The 16,608-nt window shown below is 36.7% G+C and overlaps 2 protein-coding genes across 2 annotated transcripts in view; one reads left to right on the top strand and one right to left on the bottom strand.

The window, feature by feature from the left end:
• ddx56 (DEAD (Asp-Glu-Ala-Asp) box helicase 56) overlaps positions 1–2,363 on the bottom strand; it is a 15,323-nt gene extending 12,960 nt beyond the window's left edge. The window contains exons 1-2 of the mRNA XM_080868053.1: positions 2,223–2,363; positions 237–398 (exon numbers count right to left, since the gene is read on the bottom strand). Coding sequence (XP_080724179.1) covers positions 237–398; positions 2,223–2,279 — 219 coding nt within the window. The 5' untranslated portion in view covers positions 2,280–2,363. The remainder of the gene's footprint in view (positions 1–236; positions 399–2,222) is intronic.
• LOC308387790 (dual specificity protein phosphatase 26-like) lies at positions 420–16,608 on the top strand. The gene is made up of 5 exons (XM_080868065.1): positions 420–1,771; positions 3,276–3,337; positions 4,298–4,481; positions 4,882–5,093; positions 8,143–16,608. The coding sequence occupies exons 1-5, from the start codon at positions 1,677–1,679 to the stop codon at positions 8,346–8,348; spliced, it is 759 nt and encodes a 252-aa protein (XP_080724191.1). The 5' UTR covers positions 420–1,676; the 3' UTR covers positions 8,349–16,608.

Genomic DNA, 16,608 nt, shown 5'->3' with positions numbered 1-16,608 from the left:
AAACAACTCTGGAGTAAAACAAATTGTCTGGAGAACAGAAAACATCATCCTAAGCAATGGGAACACCATTTTGTTTTTTCAATTTTATACACTAAACAATAAAAAACAAAAAACCAAATCTGGATAGTCACATTCTCTAAGGTGCAGAGATCATCTAAGATGAAAGTAATATCAACCTACAGTGTGTAAACTCAGCATTTGAATCTGCTTCCAAAAACATTATTGCTGTTTCTCACCTGTTTGGAAGCCAGGATGCGCTGTATGACAGGTATACCATATGAGGCAGTCTTCCCAGACCCAGTCCGGGCTCGAGCCAGAAGGTCCTTTCCATCTAAAGCCAAAGGGATTACCTTTTCTTGGATCAGAGTGGGCTTTGACCATCCCAGATCTGCGACTGCCTGAGTCAAGAATAAAAAACAAAAAAACCCAGAGGTGAAACAAATTATTATAGTGACACAGACAAATGTCAGACAAATCTCAGTTTAATATTTGGTGCAGAGCATTCACCCATGTTGACTGCTGTGCTAAATGTAAATGGAGCAGTTTTCTCATCTACTTGAGCACTCAGAGTGCTTTATACAACATGTCTCATTTACTCAATCACACAACCACTTTTTCTACACTTAAGTGCTTAAAACACACACACACACACACACACAAAAAAAAAACAAACCCCAAAACAAAACAAAAAACCCACTGAAAACAGGGAGGTACAGGGCTGGACTGAAAATGAATGAAAAAGCAGCAAGCATGTCCACAAAAACAAACAAACTTTGCAAAAAAATTTCAACAAAAGGACTAGCAACACAGCAGCAGCAGTGTAACATGGAGCTGGAATTTGTTTACACACACACACACACATACAGCAAAGACTCTGAGCTGGCTCCCCCAAATGCAGCCCCCTTCGAGGCCCACCCTATCCCAAGATGCTTTGCATATTGGTGAAGAAATCTTTTGAACAAAAATGACGGACAGTCGAAGTGAAGTGGTCCAGGAATAAACTTGTTACACATAAAATTTGTACATCTGCCCAACCTTATTTATTTTATCTTGTGTGTATGCGTTTGTTTTTTTTGTTCTTCATTTTGTCATTGTTCTACTACCGGTATGTGTTTTACTCTATTGTTTAGTGTCCTTGAGTGTCTTGAAAGGTGCTTTTAAATAAAAGTTATTATTATTATTTCTGTAGGATTTTATGTCCCATTTCACCTTTCTTAGTTTTTCCTTTTGATTAAAATATATAAAATATGTCCATGGGATTCTAAGTCAAAATTGTGTTTTCATTTTGCAAGTTAACAAAAATAGCAACATTTTATAAAATATCTGTTAAATGCCATGGTTGAAGTGTCCAAAGTCAAGAGAGACTAAGAAACCCACACTGCAAAGTGAGAGGTGACAGGATAGACACTTTCCACCCTTGACGATAGGCCAAGACAAATTGTGTGTGGAAGATTAGAAGGAAGAGAAGCCAGAAGCAGCCAAGAGCTGGAGAGGAGAACAGGGAGAGAACAGACAGCTGTTCTCTGTAGCTGAGGGAGAACAGCTGTCTATTAACAACAACAACAAGAATAATAATAAACACATTTAATTTGTAGTGCACCTTACATTTGCAAAACAAAAATTGGAACTAGCCCTTTTTTGTTTTACATTCTAACCGTAAAATTTTGTTGCATACAATGAAACACGGATCTATAATTTTTGTAGTAGTTTTGCTGCTAAAAAAGAAGGACAAATTCAATATGGCGGACGCGCTGACGGGTCGCAGCAACGGGTGAGCCCCCTCCCTCAATGTGGCGTCTGTGTATGCATGTTTATGTCGAAATCATCATTTATGGGTTAACTGAATGCCCATTTAAGTAAATATCGTTATAACCGGATTTTGTCATACATGATAAACGGGATACTAGGAAGGCAGTTACAACCAGGAGAAAGTCAAAAACAATGTAGGGTAATCAAACTGTTATTAGCTTTTGATAAAAGTGCGAAACGGCGTCTATACTAGAAAACAGCGGACATGATTTCTATTACTTCTGTAATCCAGCATTTTTCCATGTCTAGTAATTTCACCTACGCACAACTTCATGTTTGCATAAAAACTTAACTCTGCCACCGAGCGAGCAGTTCCGACTCCCGAAGTAACTGTCGGATTTTCAAACTTCTCGGAGGATTTTATTCTCCACCTGAAAATTCACAGTTCCCCCGACAGCCTCGAAGTTTGTTACCTTTAGCAGGCGGTCGTCTAAGCCCATTTCATGGAATTGTAGCCTCTCATGAGCCATCGCTCGTCTCTCACCAAGCTCACACGTGCGTCGCAAGTTTATGACGTCATGTCGCTTTTAAGCACCTCCGAAATAAAAGAAAGAATATTTTGTAGTCAATCTCTACTTTATAACTAAAAAGTGTACTTTTTAAATATTAAACAGAGTTTTCTTGCTCTTAAAAAAGAAACTGAAGCATATTTAAAATACATAACCAAGGAGATATATATATATATATATATATATATATATATATATATATATATATATATATATATTTAAATATACACACACACACATAACAAGACTTAGATGGTATGAGCAAGTGCCGTAAAGACAGCTTACTGGACAAAAGATGCTGTGGATGGAGCTGTCAGGCAGGAGGAAAAGAGGAAAACCATCATGGATGTCATGAAGGACCTTTAGTATGTTAGTGTTGCAGAAGACGGTGCTTCAGATTGGATGAGATAGGCATATGATCTGGATATATTCATTTTTACGTTAAATTTCAACTCAATATTGTTTATGACCAGTAATACTATTTTCAGGTTTATATACTTTTCTATATACTCTACCGCAAGTTACCATTGTGATGTACCCTGGCAAGCAACCACCTCAATAATGAAAACTAACCTCACCAAGACCATAATATTGCTTCATAATACAGGCCTCTGATAATGTTATTTATGTTGTTATTGTCTGATGCTGGAAAGAAATCGTACTATTTCACACAATCATTCCAAATAAATTTTCATTTTCCCTATATTTTTTTTTCCGTAGAAAGCCCAAATTTAGATTTTTTTATGGTTAGATTTTTTTAAGTGGGTCTAACGTTTCTTCATTATATTTTTAAATGATTTATTAAACCAGTTATTATTAAATCAGATTTAAAACTAATTTTATTAATTGTAATTTGTAATTCATAACATATATTATTTTCTGCACATGGGTCTTCCTAAAGAAAAACTAAAACGTAATCAGTTTTATGACAGAATTTTCCATCACTCTTTATACAAGGAGAACAACACCGCACTACTCCAGCGGTGTGATGGAAAGTTCCAGAGCAGATGGACCTTGTGGTAAGACTGCTATTCATTTTTTCCTACCTTGACATTTTTAATGCTTTACCCCAATTTGACCAGCAGATGGTAGCAAACACCACAATGACTAAAATCCATTAATGTTAAATAATACCAATAAAGCCATCATTTCAGTTAGCAATAGCAACATTCGCATAAAAACTGAAAGATCCCTCTTCGATCCCAGGAGTGCTCACAAATCCTTTTGGGGTTGCGTCGGGAAATAAACGACCTTCAATTGCTTCCTTTAGTCACAATGGTGTCAAGAACTCGGTGTAAAAATCTTCCAAATCAAATATGCAGACTTACTCGCTGTGGCGACCCCTTGTGACCAATGTGACTAAAGGAGCAGCTGAAAGTCGCTTATTTCAACACAACCGACTATAAATTGCCACAGAGAAGAACTGGAGAAGCTCTTTGTACTGTGTAAGCTCACATTATTTTAAATTTCGTTAAATTTCGTTTTAAAACGGGAGCTATGTCCTCGGAGTCACGCACCTCAATGAAGACTTGTTGAGAAGACGGTGAAGATGCCCACTGAATGCAATAGCAGCTGTCTCGTCTACACAGTTATCCTCCCATAACAAATAAATTAGTCAACATGGCCGCAGAGCACCTAGCCCCACATAACTGAGACACGGAATAAAACAACACAGGTAAATACAAATATGGTATTCGCGTTTTTAAAAAAACACGTAAAATTCATGATCTGCATGCTTTTGTTTGTATCCGCAACTGTAAACTAACATGCTACGAATTATTTACATAAAGCTATAGGTACATTTGTTATTAAAATGTCATATTCAAATAATAAACGTAAGGATTACAACACACAACCAGTTTATATTTTAATTTTATTCGTTTTATTCTGAACGCACGCGCGTGTGAATTTCTTTAATAATAATAATAATGATAATAATAATAATAAAAGACCCGTTCTTTTCATCTCTGTTTTCACAGATTTAATGGCGTTCATGTCTCGATTCTCTCGGTCCCGGAGCAGCTCCAGGTCTCCGAGCCGAAAAGACTCTGAACGTTCCTCCCCGATCCTGACCGTCTCCGAGCTAGAAAGGCTCCTTTACACGGGCAAAACGGCCTGCAACCATGCAGACGAAGTGTGGCCACGACTCTATATCGGAGACCAGTGAGTGTTTCTAACCTCTAAACGGTGGCAGAAGAAGTAAATACTCAGAGTGTCTTAATAACAGTGAATAAATACTTAAAGTATTAATTTCTTAGTAACGTATTACTTAGAGATAAAAATACCCATTACTACGAGTCAGTAATGAGCACCCAATGAGAACTAATTTTAATGAAGTAAATATTCTGGCATTCCACCTTATAAGCTGAAAGTTGTTTAGTCTAAAGCAAGCGTATTTATCTAACATCTATATCTAGCTCCATCACCCAGCAGTATCTGTTTGTCTCATTCATAAGCTTAGGAGTCACATAAGAGTTACATGTCAGCATAAATCATACAAGTTATGTAGTCAAGTGAAAACAGTTTAACTGCTAGAGCTGGAAATACCTTCTCTCCTCTGCAGGGACATTGCATCAGATCGACGAGAATTGGCCAAACTTGGCATTACACATATCCTCAACTGCGCACAGACGAAGTGGCGCGGGGGAGCCGAATATTATGCTGGGATGAACATCACCTATCTTGGCATTGAGGCTCATGACTCACCAACTTTTGACATGAGTGTTAACTTCTATCCTGCTTCTGAGTTCATTCACAAAGCCCTCACCAGTGGAGGTTTGTCTGAGTCTGGGTGTGTGGGGGTCTGTGTGGGTAGATTCTCTGTTCTACTGTGTTTGATTTTAATTTTATGATCTATTAACTTTTAAATCTATGCACTCTTCCAATTGTTATTTTTTGCATGCTGTGTTTTTTGTTATTTAATTGCTTACAAGGTATCTTTGATTCTTTTGAAAGATGCCTATGAAAAATGTATTATTAATTGATAACATGAGGGAAAATTATCATTTCAAATAGCAGGTCATCTAGCAGTTAGAAGCTCTGTGTTCTGCATATCAAAAAAAGATCCCGGGGCAAGACTGAACCCCATATAACCCTGATGGCCTGATGGATAGATATTGACTAAAGTAATTTTAAGTAAAAATGAGTTATTATATTACTAGAGTAAACAAATACATTTGTTGTTTGACCTAAGACTTAAGACCTAAGACTGTTCTTTGACCTAAATGGTACATGGTAAATGGCCTGTATTTGTATAGCCTTTTCTAGTCCCTAAGGACCCCAAAGCGCTTTACACAATCTGTCATCCACCCATTCACACACTGGTGATGGCAAGCTACATTGTAGCCACAGCCACCCTGGGGCGCACTGACAGAGGGGAGGCTGCCGGACACTGGCGCCACCGGGCCTTCTGACCACAACCAGTAGGCAACGGGTGAAGTGTCTTGCCCAAAGACCTAAGACCTAAAAAATTTTCAGACTGTAGTATCTTCTACATTTTAAATGAATCTCTTTTTGATCTAGGAAAGGTCTTATATAACTACTGGGAACGCTTAATGTAACCTTGCTTTAGCAGATTCATCCATTTGTATTTGAATGGCCCTGTTTTTAGTTTATAAATTTTCCCACTACATGCTGTTGCTTCTTCAAAAACACTTAAATGTTGTGTTATATAGTTAGACTTGTGTGGCTCAACAGGTCTAAATAATGATGCAAATGTCTAATGTAGTGAAGAAGAAGAAGAAAAGAGGAATTTGGGGCACAGCCCTTGTCTTAACTGGTCATTTAGCTTTTTCTTTAAAGTATGAACAAATATTTAGTATATTGCTTTACACTGATTACATGAAACTATTTTCATTTATATAAAATATGTATAAATATTTTTAGGGTAGCTAATAGTCTTTTGTAAATCATCAATTTATCCTAGTAATTTGCACTGGGATGAGGGGAGCAACCATTTGTGTTTAATAGCAGTGATCAGGGGCACAGCTATCCTAAAACCACGCTGAAGATTGTAATATAAACAAACATCCACAAGCTCACACTCTGGTTCTGTATGTCTCTTTTGCAGACTGTATAAAAATAATGGAAGTTTGTGACATCATCCATTGATTTCTGGAATCTGGCGTAATGTTAGTTTTGTGGCCACTGGCATGTTGTTTTTGGAGCCAGAGATGGTGGGAATTCCAATTGCAGAACAAACTGACCATTTTAAGCAAAACATTTTGACCTAACATTTTGTAATCTTATGGAATTATTTATGTCAAAAATTCCACGCAGGAAAAAACGTAATCTAGAATTAAATTCCTCTGCATAAATTCAACAACCTGTGCATGCAGAACTTTGATTCACACTCTCACTCTTGCTCCTGCAAATGAACTGAATTTTGACTGTTTGGAGCAGAGCCCAAAGGAAGAGGGGTTCTAATGTGATTGGTCACTTTTAATGGACATTTCAGGTTACTGCATTAAAGCAAGGTGGCGCCATGATCAGCGTTGTTTTGAACCGTATTTGTGTACAATTTGGAAACTAAATTTGGAAGCCTCTCCAGTGCTTATGTTGCTGCCAAATGGTCACTCAGTGAAACACAGCTGTACACCTCTGGCTGCAGAGTTCCACTCACTGCGGGTTCAGGTTCCAGTATTATAGGTCATCTAGATAAAGTTACACGTCCGCTGAGCAGTGGACAGAGAGGAGTATGTGACAGACTGTCTTTTTACAATATATGACAACAATAAGTAGCTCATTTGTCTGATCTGAACAGTTCAGGTTGTTTCTATCATTTTACGTAAATCATCTTATGTAAATCTGGTGGTACTTAGATCTGTGTTTACTAGTAAAGTATTCTTCACTGTTTTGATAAACAGTGAACAAATGCTCTGATCAAATGCTGATTATCAGCATTTTACAGCTTTGGAAGAAGTGTCCTAAATCTGCTACTTATATAAAAGTAATACAATAGTGTATGTATATTCAGTAAAAATAACATTTTACTGAAATAAAAGTATAAATGTGCTGCAATAAAATCTACTTGAATCTCTATAAAAGTATTTACTCATTAAAGTCTCCACCCGAGCTGGAACAAATTCACTGTAGCTAAAACACACCATAACTTATTATTTATTTTGCCTGTTTATAGTTTGAATAAATTACAAAATCACTATGAAAGATTTGATATGTGTGCTGCACATCAATAATTTGTTGTCTTCAGGATTTGTTGACTTTTTGAAAGTTAAGTTTGCCATTTTAACTATAGCTGTAATTTCCACTGTACATGGGTGGATGTATTGATTTATCACTGGCTTCACTCTAATACAGAAAAAAATGCAAAACCTGAAACTCATCCAGTCATGATACGTGCAGTTACATGTGTTGCTGAAGGCTGAGCAACTTTTTATTGGCGAATGAAATGTCTGTATTTTGGCCAAAGTTATAATTGCTGGATCACAATGCACACTTACTTTCCTGAGCCTCGTTATGTTTGTTTGTTTGTTTGTACAAGATATTGATATTGTACAAGACTAATGGAACAGGAGTGCTGAGGCTTCAGAGCTCGCCTTAGAATCCTCCAGTTTTAAAGATTCATGTAATCCAGTGGCAGTTGTTGATATTTCCACTGCTACACAGCAAACAATAACTGTTGACAAACTTCATTTTTCAAATAGTAAAAAAATGCATTTTAAAACAACGCTGATGTTTCTGCCACAGTGGATACAAAGCAAACAGTTTTGTGTATGTGCTGGGTTCTTTGTGTGCATGGCTACTGAGTTCTATGCAGGTTGTTTAATTTGCGTGGACTTGTGATTATGTTTTTTGGTATGTGCAGGTAAGGTTCTGGTCCACTGTACTGTGGGAGTGAGCCGCTCAGCTACTCTGGTGCTAGCCTACTTGATGATCAGACAAAATCTGACGCTTGTGGAGGCCATCAAGACAGTAAAAGACCACAGAGGTGTCATCCCTAACCGAGGTTTCCTCCGCCAGCTGAATGGCCTGGACAGCATCCTGAGAGAGAGCCGAAAGACATCACCATAGAGCTGAAAATACTGTCAAGACACACTCCACCTGAGGTAGCAGCCCATTACACTGGGAGATATTCTGGGACCAAACTAGGAGCAACCTGTGAATTTCTGACTTTGCATCTCTGAATGGTAGCCAGTGATACCACAGATCAAGTGATGCCATTATTTTCATAGTCAATTTGCTCAGTTTGTTTAATCTTTGTAGTTCTGTAGACTCTGAAACAGCAGCACCAAATAATTTTATATTCCTTAAGATCAAAGTTTACTGGTACATTAAGATTCTAAAAAATTAGAAACTTTTATTAATAATTCCACTATTTCCTTCAAAGTGTTTTTTTCAATTTGTAACTGACCTCTGCCTTTCAGATTCATTCACGCACATAATGGTAGAAATTTTACAGCAACATCAGTTGACCTATGTAAGTTAAGTAGTAAAACCTTACCTTTGACGTATAGGATTCAAAAGTTGACTGCGAGTCCAAAATTGAGGAAACTGCTGCACGGGGTTTGAGTCAGATGTGAAACAGGAGTTTGGTGTGTAACCTCTGAATTATGTTAATTTAGGCTATGTCCACACTAGCCCGGATAGATTTGAAAACGGCGTTTTCGTCTGAAAACGCTCCGCGTCCACGCTGTGCGTCCACATTGAAACGGCCAAAAACGCTTACGTTCCAGTCCTGCGCATGCGCAAAAGTGGGTGAGAATTAAAGAATTTGACGAAAAGCTATCTGGAGCATGTACAAACTGATATTAATCTTTTTTAGGGCTGTCAAAATTGAGAGCAATCAAAACAACTGCTGTATAATGCCCTCCACTATCTTTGTTTAATTGGTCACATGAATGCATCACAGGACAAAAATGCATCATCGTTTTAGAAAGTCTGCGTTTTCGAGTGTGCACACTGCGACGGGACAGCTCCGTTTTGAAATATATGCATTTTCGAGAGCGTTTTCAAAACGCTGCGTTTTTCCTTGGGGAAAATGCCATCTCAGTGTGGACGGGAGGCCAAAACGGAGAGAAAACTATGCGTTTTCAAAAGAAAACACATTAGTGTGGACGTAGCCTTAACTTAGCTTCTATTTATTGATCTGAGATCTAGTTTCGATGCTCGGTAAACAATTTTTGCACAATTATGGCTGACAAGGGGAAAACACCTACGTTAAAAGTATAAAGGACTAGAAACAATCATTCTTATGGTTGACAAGTGCTAACATGTTTATTCATGGTACCATGTTTGCAGTTATCTTGACAGCCACAGATGTCCACAAAATTTATGCCAAAAGCTTTTACAGGATTCATCTACACATGTTTTTGGACGCTTCTGCAGTTTCGAACTCATATCCATTGTTTTTCTTTTTAGTCAAGCTTGTAGAGAACACGTCTAACAGAGATTCCTGTCTGACTTTTTTAAATTTCAGAAGAAAATAGTCAACCTGAGGCAGGTTATCACCAACCTGATTAACATATCTGGGGTCTGAACCCAGCAAAGAGTCACAAAATAACCCCAGCAGACACTGTGATATTGAATAGGATGTTAATCTTTTTTGTTATCTAGTCTTTGTAGAGAAATAGTTCCACATATGAGTTGTGCCAAGGTTGCAGATGTGAGTTTACTGTTGTCTTGACATACTTTCTGAGTGTTGTCTGACTTTCTAGCAAGAGAAAGTATGTGTTCAAGAATGGTTTTATATCAGTATTTTAATGATTACAACAAAATGAAATAAACAAAACTGCCTCAACCCAGAGAGAAGTAACAATATCAAAAAACTTCAGCTGCTTAGTTTGAGCTAACCAACCACACACTGAACTATACACTGAACTACTCAGATCACAAGGTTTATAATGCTGTTTATTGGTCCTGGTAGTCCAGAAACGTTAGGTTTATAACGTTTTGTGTAAATTCCCTCTCAGTTGTTAAAATGAGAGGGAATTTACACAAAGGTAACACAAAGGTACTTGGCTTTAAAGTTATGTGAAGATAAGAATTTTAAAACAGACTCCATGTTCTTTTCTGTCTATTTGGAATTAACATTATGTGGCTGTAACTGCATTACAAAATATATTTTTAAATAGATAAGAAAAATGAAAGGTGCGAGTGATATTACAAAAATCAAATCATTAAGCCTAAAATTCAAACAGGCATTGTTGTTTAAAATAGTTGTATAGATTTGCAAGTCTTAAAGATTTGTGAATCCACTTCATGCCTGAAATTAAACTGGCAGATGTTTTAAAGTGGTTAATGAAGTTATGAGGTCCTTTGCAGAAAGGAAAGGTATTTTACTATGATCAAAAATTATAATATGTAAAAGTAGAATAGAATCGTATATTAAAATAAACCTCAGCCTGTTAAAAAAACATGATGAAAATTGGCAGAAGAAAATTGTTTGTGCTAGGAAATTTAAATGTTTGTGTGACAGCAACATTAGGCCCTGTGTGATACTCCATATCAATTTAATGTATTCCCTCATCATGTTGAAAGTAATTTCTTTAAATGTTCCACAACTTTAGCCCGAATCTTATGGATAAAATACACGGGTCACTGTTATGATTCAGGAGTGTCAGTAATTAAAAACTGATCACAACTGACCCTAAGCAGACACGTTCCTTGTTGTATTTTCTAGTTAATATAGAGCGTAAATAAGTTATATCAACCCCCAAAAATGTTCTTTGTGATTTTTTCCCCCGTGGTTCCAGTCACTTTTACATTTGTGAAGTGCCCTATAACCCGGGTCTAATCCAGCAAAGTTATGTAGCTTATAGAATTCCAGCGTAATTACAGCATATATAATGTAATTATTTGTTTGTGAACACAAAAGCAAATGCACCAATTGCAATTTGGTTGTTTGCTTCCAAGTTCCTTTTTTTTGCTGATTCAGATTTTTTTTTCTAAAAACTATAACTTACAGCATATACAAACAAACTTTTCAACTTTTCTCAAAGTAAAATATTATTTTCATACTAAAAGAAATAATTAAACTTCCTAAATCCCCCAAATTGCATTAAATAACAGGATCTTCTCTTTTTTAAACAGTGAAAAGAGGTACAAATAATTAACAGAAATGAGTTGGTATATACCCACTGTTATCTGACATATCTTAACTTACCAAAAGTAAGCAGGTGGATTTATATAACAAAACAAATATCAGGTAGTTGCATTATTTCCAGTATGTTTATAAATTTACCAGATAAAATTATGTTGACCTCTCTTTCTTTAACATTTTTTTTAATTTTCATAATTTTTCTTGTAACTGTTTTTTTTTTTCAGAGCAGCTTCTGGTTGGCTCTGAGCTCTGAATAGCGTAAGGCTGTTCCAAGTAGATGGTCCCTGGCCAAGCCATTGTTGCATCTTTAATTAATTAGTTGCTTACAATTTGGTGTTGTGTAAGTAAACCTTTTTATGGGGTAATTTATCAAAATAAATTCGTGCTCTCTAAGTATCTCCCAGTCCAGTGTATCACCTTAACTTTACAGTGACTGTTAGCTGTCCAGAGTACTACTCGAAGTGAAGATGTAGTATGCTAGCTCAAGAAGCATTTTGAGTAGACATGCAGTGAGAGACAATACCACAGATGTGCCGTTGCAAAAGCTACCAACTGCCTGGATAACATACACAGTAATCATGCTGCGTGCACAAGTCGGGTAAAGTCTGCTGTTTTGTCTTGATGTTAAAAGTGAGGCTTGTAAAAAAAAAACTTTAGAAGAGCCAATTCTGTGCTTTTAACCAGCATTTCAAATACTTTCCTGTGTTACTAACGATTACCTCAAGAATGATGTTTGAAACACATATTTTGTGGCTTGTAGAATTTGTGCTGTGTAACATCACCATGTTGAGGTACAAGGGGGAATAAATTGAGCATTGTTACTCTCAGCAAATGGAGATAAAAATAACCCCCCAAAATGAGGATCTGTACAGTCTGTGGATATTAAAGAGGGTGTACTATGCTCATTATATATATATGCATATGTAGACGCATTAGTGTTAAAATATTGGATTTTCATATTAAACATGTTTAAAGTGTTTAAAGTAAATACACTGATGCCAGTGTATTTACAAGTAATTTTTATTTACAAGTAAAACCTCTGGCTTCACATTGTACAGTTTCACACAGCTTTTTTCTACTCTTAGCTCTTTATTATCTCAGTGAGTACAGATATCTCCAATAAGGTCATCTCAGGCACACAGCTCTAGTCTCCCAACCCATATGGTGTTCAAACCTGTTTGCAAGGAGCAGCAAATCTAAAGAAAGTTGGCTGTTCTTCAGACAGAGGATAAACTTAGTGCCTGCACCTACACCCAGCATAAAAGAAATAGTATAATCTATTATGATTGAAGAATAAAAATGAGAATCTGGAAATGAGCAGACTGTGCTATTACTATTGCTCTCAGCAGCTTGGTTGCTGGCAAATATGAAGTGTTGTCAGAATCTCCAAGTAAGAAATACATTCCTTCCCACGCACTGCTGACTCTGTTGTGCTTGTTCCAGGTCCATTGTGTAACTGACGCCACCAACATTAACAGGACGCTTACATTAGAGACTTGTATTTTGCGTTTTGTTTGGGTTTCCAGGTTTGGGTTTGCGGGGAATTGCCAAAATTAGAGACGGGACAGCCTGTGAAACAGGAAATGACTGCAGTGTAATCCATTTATTTCAACACAGTAACTGTATTCTTATTATCACTTTTTTAAACAGTAACTGTAATGGAATACAGTTACTCATATTTTGTATTTTAAATACATAACGCCGGTACATGTATTCCATTACTCTGCAACACTGCTCTTGGCAAGAAAGGGTGTATTTCACAAAATACATACCTGTATTTTGAACCATAGTATTGGAACGCAAAAAAGAACAACAAGCAATCTGAACTCAACTGTCATGACTTTTCAGTGACAATTTGTGTGCATTTTATAGGGAATTAATTGCATCTTAACTGGGTGCTTAGGGCTCAATAGATAATCAAATGGCCACATCAGACTATAACTTTCTGTTATAGAAAGCATATAAAGATGGATGGAATACCCATTATCACTTCCTGCCTTTTTAGCCCATGTCTTTGAGTGTAACTAGCATGACATTACCATAGTATTGTAGCCACAACTTGTGCCTGACCCAAATGGTAGCTCACTTGATAACAGTAGTTTATTGTTGTATATCTAAAATGCTGTGTCAGCCATAAGAGAAACTATTAAAAAATGTTAAAAAGTCCTCCAATGTTTTTATGTACAATATCTAAACAGATGCTAAAACATGTCTACATTACTTATTTGTTCAAAGGAGCTACCTGTCACTTTCAGTCATCAGATACCTTTTTTTAGAATCAAGCAACTAAACAGTGACAAAATATCACAGTGATGCGTAAAAGTCAATTTGACTACATATTTGCTACAATTGATAAAATATGTTTTAGTCAGGCTCATATCCTCTATGCTAACAAGAATAGGGAGCTGTGATGTTGTCCATCTTAATGTCTATGCCTTGCAGTATTAAAAATTACTTCTACTGGCAAAAACCCACTTTATGTGTGTTTTTTGCAAGGACTGTGGTGCTTTTTCAGTTCCGTCATTCCAATTCCATCGCAGGTACAATTTTTAGTGACCATTAACTTAAGGGCAATATACATAAAAAGTGATAAGTGAAAGAAATGCAAACGGAAGATGTAACATTGCATTCGAAGGGGGATAATGAAATGAACGTCCTGTTTAGAAATATCAAAATAATTTACATTTAGAATAAATAAATGCTAAAATAATTGCTCTTTGTGACATTTTTCATTCAGATTGGCCCATCCTTTAAGGAGGAGATAGGGTGCATATATACATACATATAGTGGAGGAAGTCATTGTTTGAGCCCCTGCTAAATGTGTAAGTTTACTAACTTAAAAAACAAATGAACTGTAGTAGTAGTAATTTCATTTTAATGGACAGAGAAAAATATCAACCAAAATCCAAAAAACATGAAAATTATGGTTTGAGTGAAATAAGTATTTGATCCTCAGGCAAAACATGACTTAGTACTTGGTAAAGAAGCCCTTATTGGTAGATGTAGTTGTGAGATGTTTTTTGTAGTTGTCACCAGGTTTGTGCATTGTAGCAAGTGTGACCCACGCTTGGCAGTGTAATTACAGAGTCTTCATTTACAATGTGCATTGTAATCTTGTGCTTGCGTGAGCAGCTTTCCAGCTTCTGGTCACTTGGCAGTGCTTCTTGCCCTCGCTCTTCTTGCTACTGCTCTCCTCAGCTACTGCAGAAAAAGTGGATGCATGATTATGATGATAGGTCCTTGCTGTGTCTGCCAGCCTCCCCTGACTCTACACCCTTACCCCGCTGCACCATCCCTCCTCTACGGCAGAGCCAAAGACAACACCCCGCCACACAAACATCTCAGGAGTGATTATGGCCCAGAAATTTTCTAAATCCTTTAGGTTTTTGGAAACTTGAAGCTTTAGCTGCCTTCACTGATTTTCTATAGGACTGACATCTGAAAACTGGCTAGGCCACTTCCTGACCTTAATATGCTTCTTTTTTTAGCCACTTCTTTGTTGTCTTGGCTATATGTTTGGGGTATTTGTCATGCTGGAAGACCCATCCACGATCCTTCAGTGTTCTGGCTTGGGAAAGGATGTTCTTGTTCAACATTTTACAGTACATGGCCTGCCAATTGGTTCCTTAATGCAGTGAAGTCATGCTGTAACCTTAGCAAAAAAAAAACAGCCTTAAAGCATAATGTTTCCAGCTGCGTGCTTGACTGTGGGGATGGTATTCTTTGGGTCAACATCTTTCTTCCCTGAAACGCTCAATTTTAGTTCTATATGACCACTGGACTTGGACTGATTCTTATATAGCACTTTTCTACTTTCCTAGAGCACTCAAAGTGCATAATACAACAAGCCACATTCACACAAGCACTGTCTTCTATGCTTTAAGTGCTTTCTATCTAAGCATTCACACACATTAATATGAGCTTGGGGTTAGGGTTAGGATACTTAGCATGCAGACTGGGGCAGCAAGGGATGAAACCACCAGCCTTCCAATTAGTAGCTGACCTGCTCTACCTCCTGAGCTACAGCCACCCCACTTTCACCTGACTGTTCCCAGAATCATTTAGAAGTGTGCAAACTGCACATGTGCTTTCTTGACCAGGGGGGTCGTGTGGGCTCAGCAATATTTTAATCCATTACAGTTTAGAGTGTTATCAATGGTGTTCTTGGCGACTGTGGTCCCAACTGCCTTCAGATCGTAGTCTTGGGTCATGATCATCCTTACCTATTAAGGCAAGATCTTACATGGAGACCGAGAATGACTGATAGTCGTTTTATATTTTTATTCCATCACACCAGCAGCTTTCTCACAAAGCTTTTCCTGAAGGCTTTGAGATCAGAAATTGTAATGTTTGATAGACTGAATATAGTCTTTGTGCTACATGGGCACATAACCAATCTGTGGAGGCCAGAATTCTGGCTGTAGGTTATAGGGGATCATTTACCTATTCCACTAAATGATATGCTATTCAATTTATAACTTTTAAGTAATGGAGTTGTCTGGATTTTTGATTGATATTCTGTTTCTCCATTAAAATGCAACTACAATAAAAATTAGAGACTGTTCATTTCTTTGTAAGTGAGCAAACCAAATTCAACAGAGGATCAGATCATTATTACCCTGAATATACTGTATGAACATTATTGTAAGAATATGGGATTCTGATTGATATGATTGATATGATGATGTTGCTTTAATGCGTCAATTAGTATTTGGAAAAAAAGGAGCATGGTTTGCAAAATTTGGCAAAGCATCCTTAGTTTTACTGAGTTAAAGCACAGGAGAGGCATATATATATAGATATATATATATATAGATATATATATATATAGATATTTATAGATATATATAGATATATATAGATATATATATGATAATTTCTAGATGGGACCTGTATTACCATTGTATTACCTATGCTGTATTGCATTTGCATGTTTTGTATCCGTGAATTTTTTGTGCTGTGATTGATGTTGTTCTCAATTCCTGTTTCTATCTCTATTGTTTTGTTATAGAGCCCTTTCTATAGAAAAACTTGAATTGTTTTAAATTTATTTTTGTATCACTTTCTGTGCGGTTCATTAAAGGAGACACTAGCAAATGAGATGTTAATGCCTTAATCTGTGTACTTCAAGTTGGTTTTTAATCTTGTGTGTCTGTTTTTATTGTAAATAACACTGAACATTGCTAATTTTGTTTTGATAAATTCTCTACTAAATGTAATAAAAATATTCT

This window comes from Rhamphochromis sp. 'chilingali', assembly GCF_963969265.1.
Source record: "Rhamphochromis sp. 'chilingali' genome assembly, chromosome: 2".
NCBI lineage: Eukaryota > Metazoa > Chordata > Actinopteri > Cichliformes > Cichlidae > Rhamphochromis > Rhamphochromis sp. 'chilingali'.
Note: the sequence above shows the minus strand (reverse complement) of the source record. Positions and strands in the feature narration are given on the sequence as shown.

What these genes read in the sequence shown, in the direction of transcription:
- LOC308387790 (XM_080868065.1), top strand. Translation starts at nt 1,677, where the DNA reads ATGAAACACGGATCTATAATTTTTGTAGTAGTTTTGCTGCTAAAAAAG. An exon ending in CAGAGCAGATGGACCTTGTG is followed by an intron (nt 3,338 to 4,297) that starts GTAAGACTGCTA and finishes CTGTTTTCACAG; the next exon opens with ATTTAATGGCGTTCATGTCT. An exon ending in CAAAGCCCTCACCAGTGGAG is followed by an intron (nt 5,094 to 8,142) that starts GTTTGTCTGAGT and finishes TGGTATGTGCAG; the next exon opens with GTAAGGTTCTGGTCCACTGT.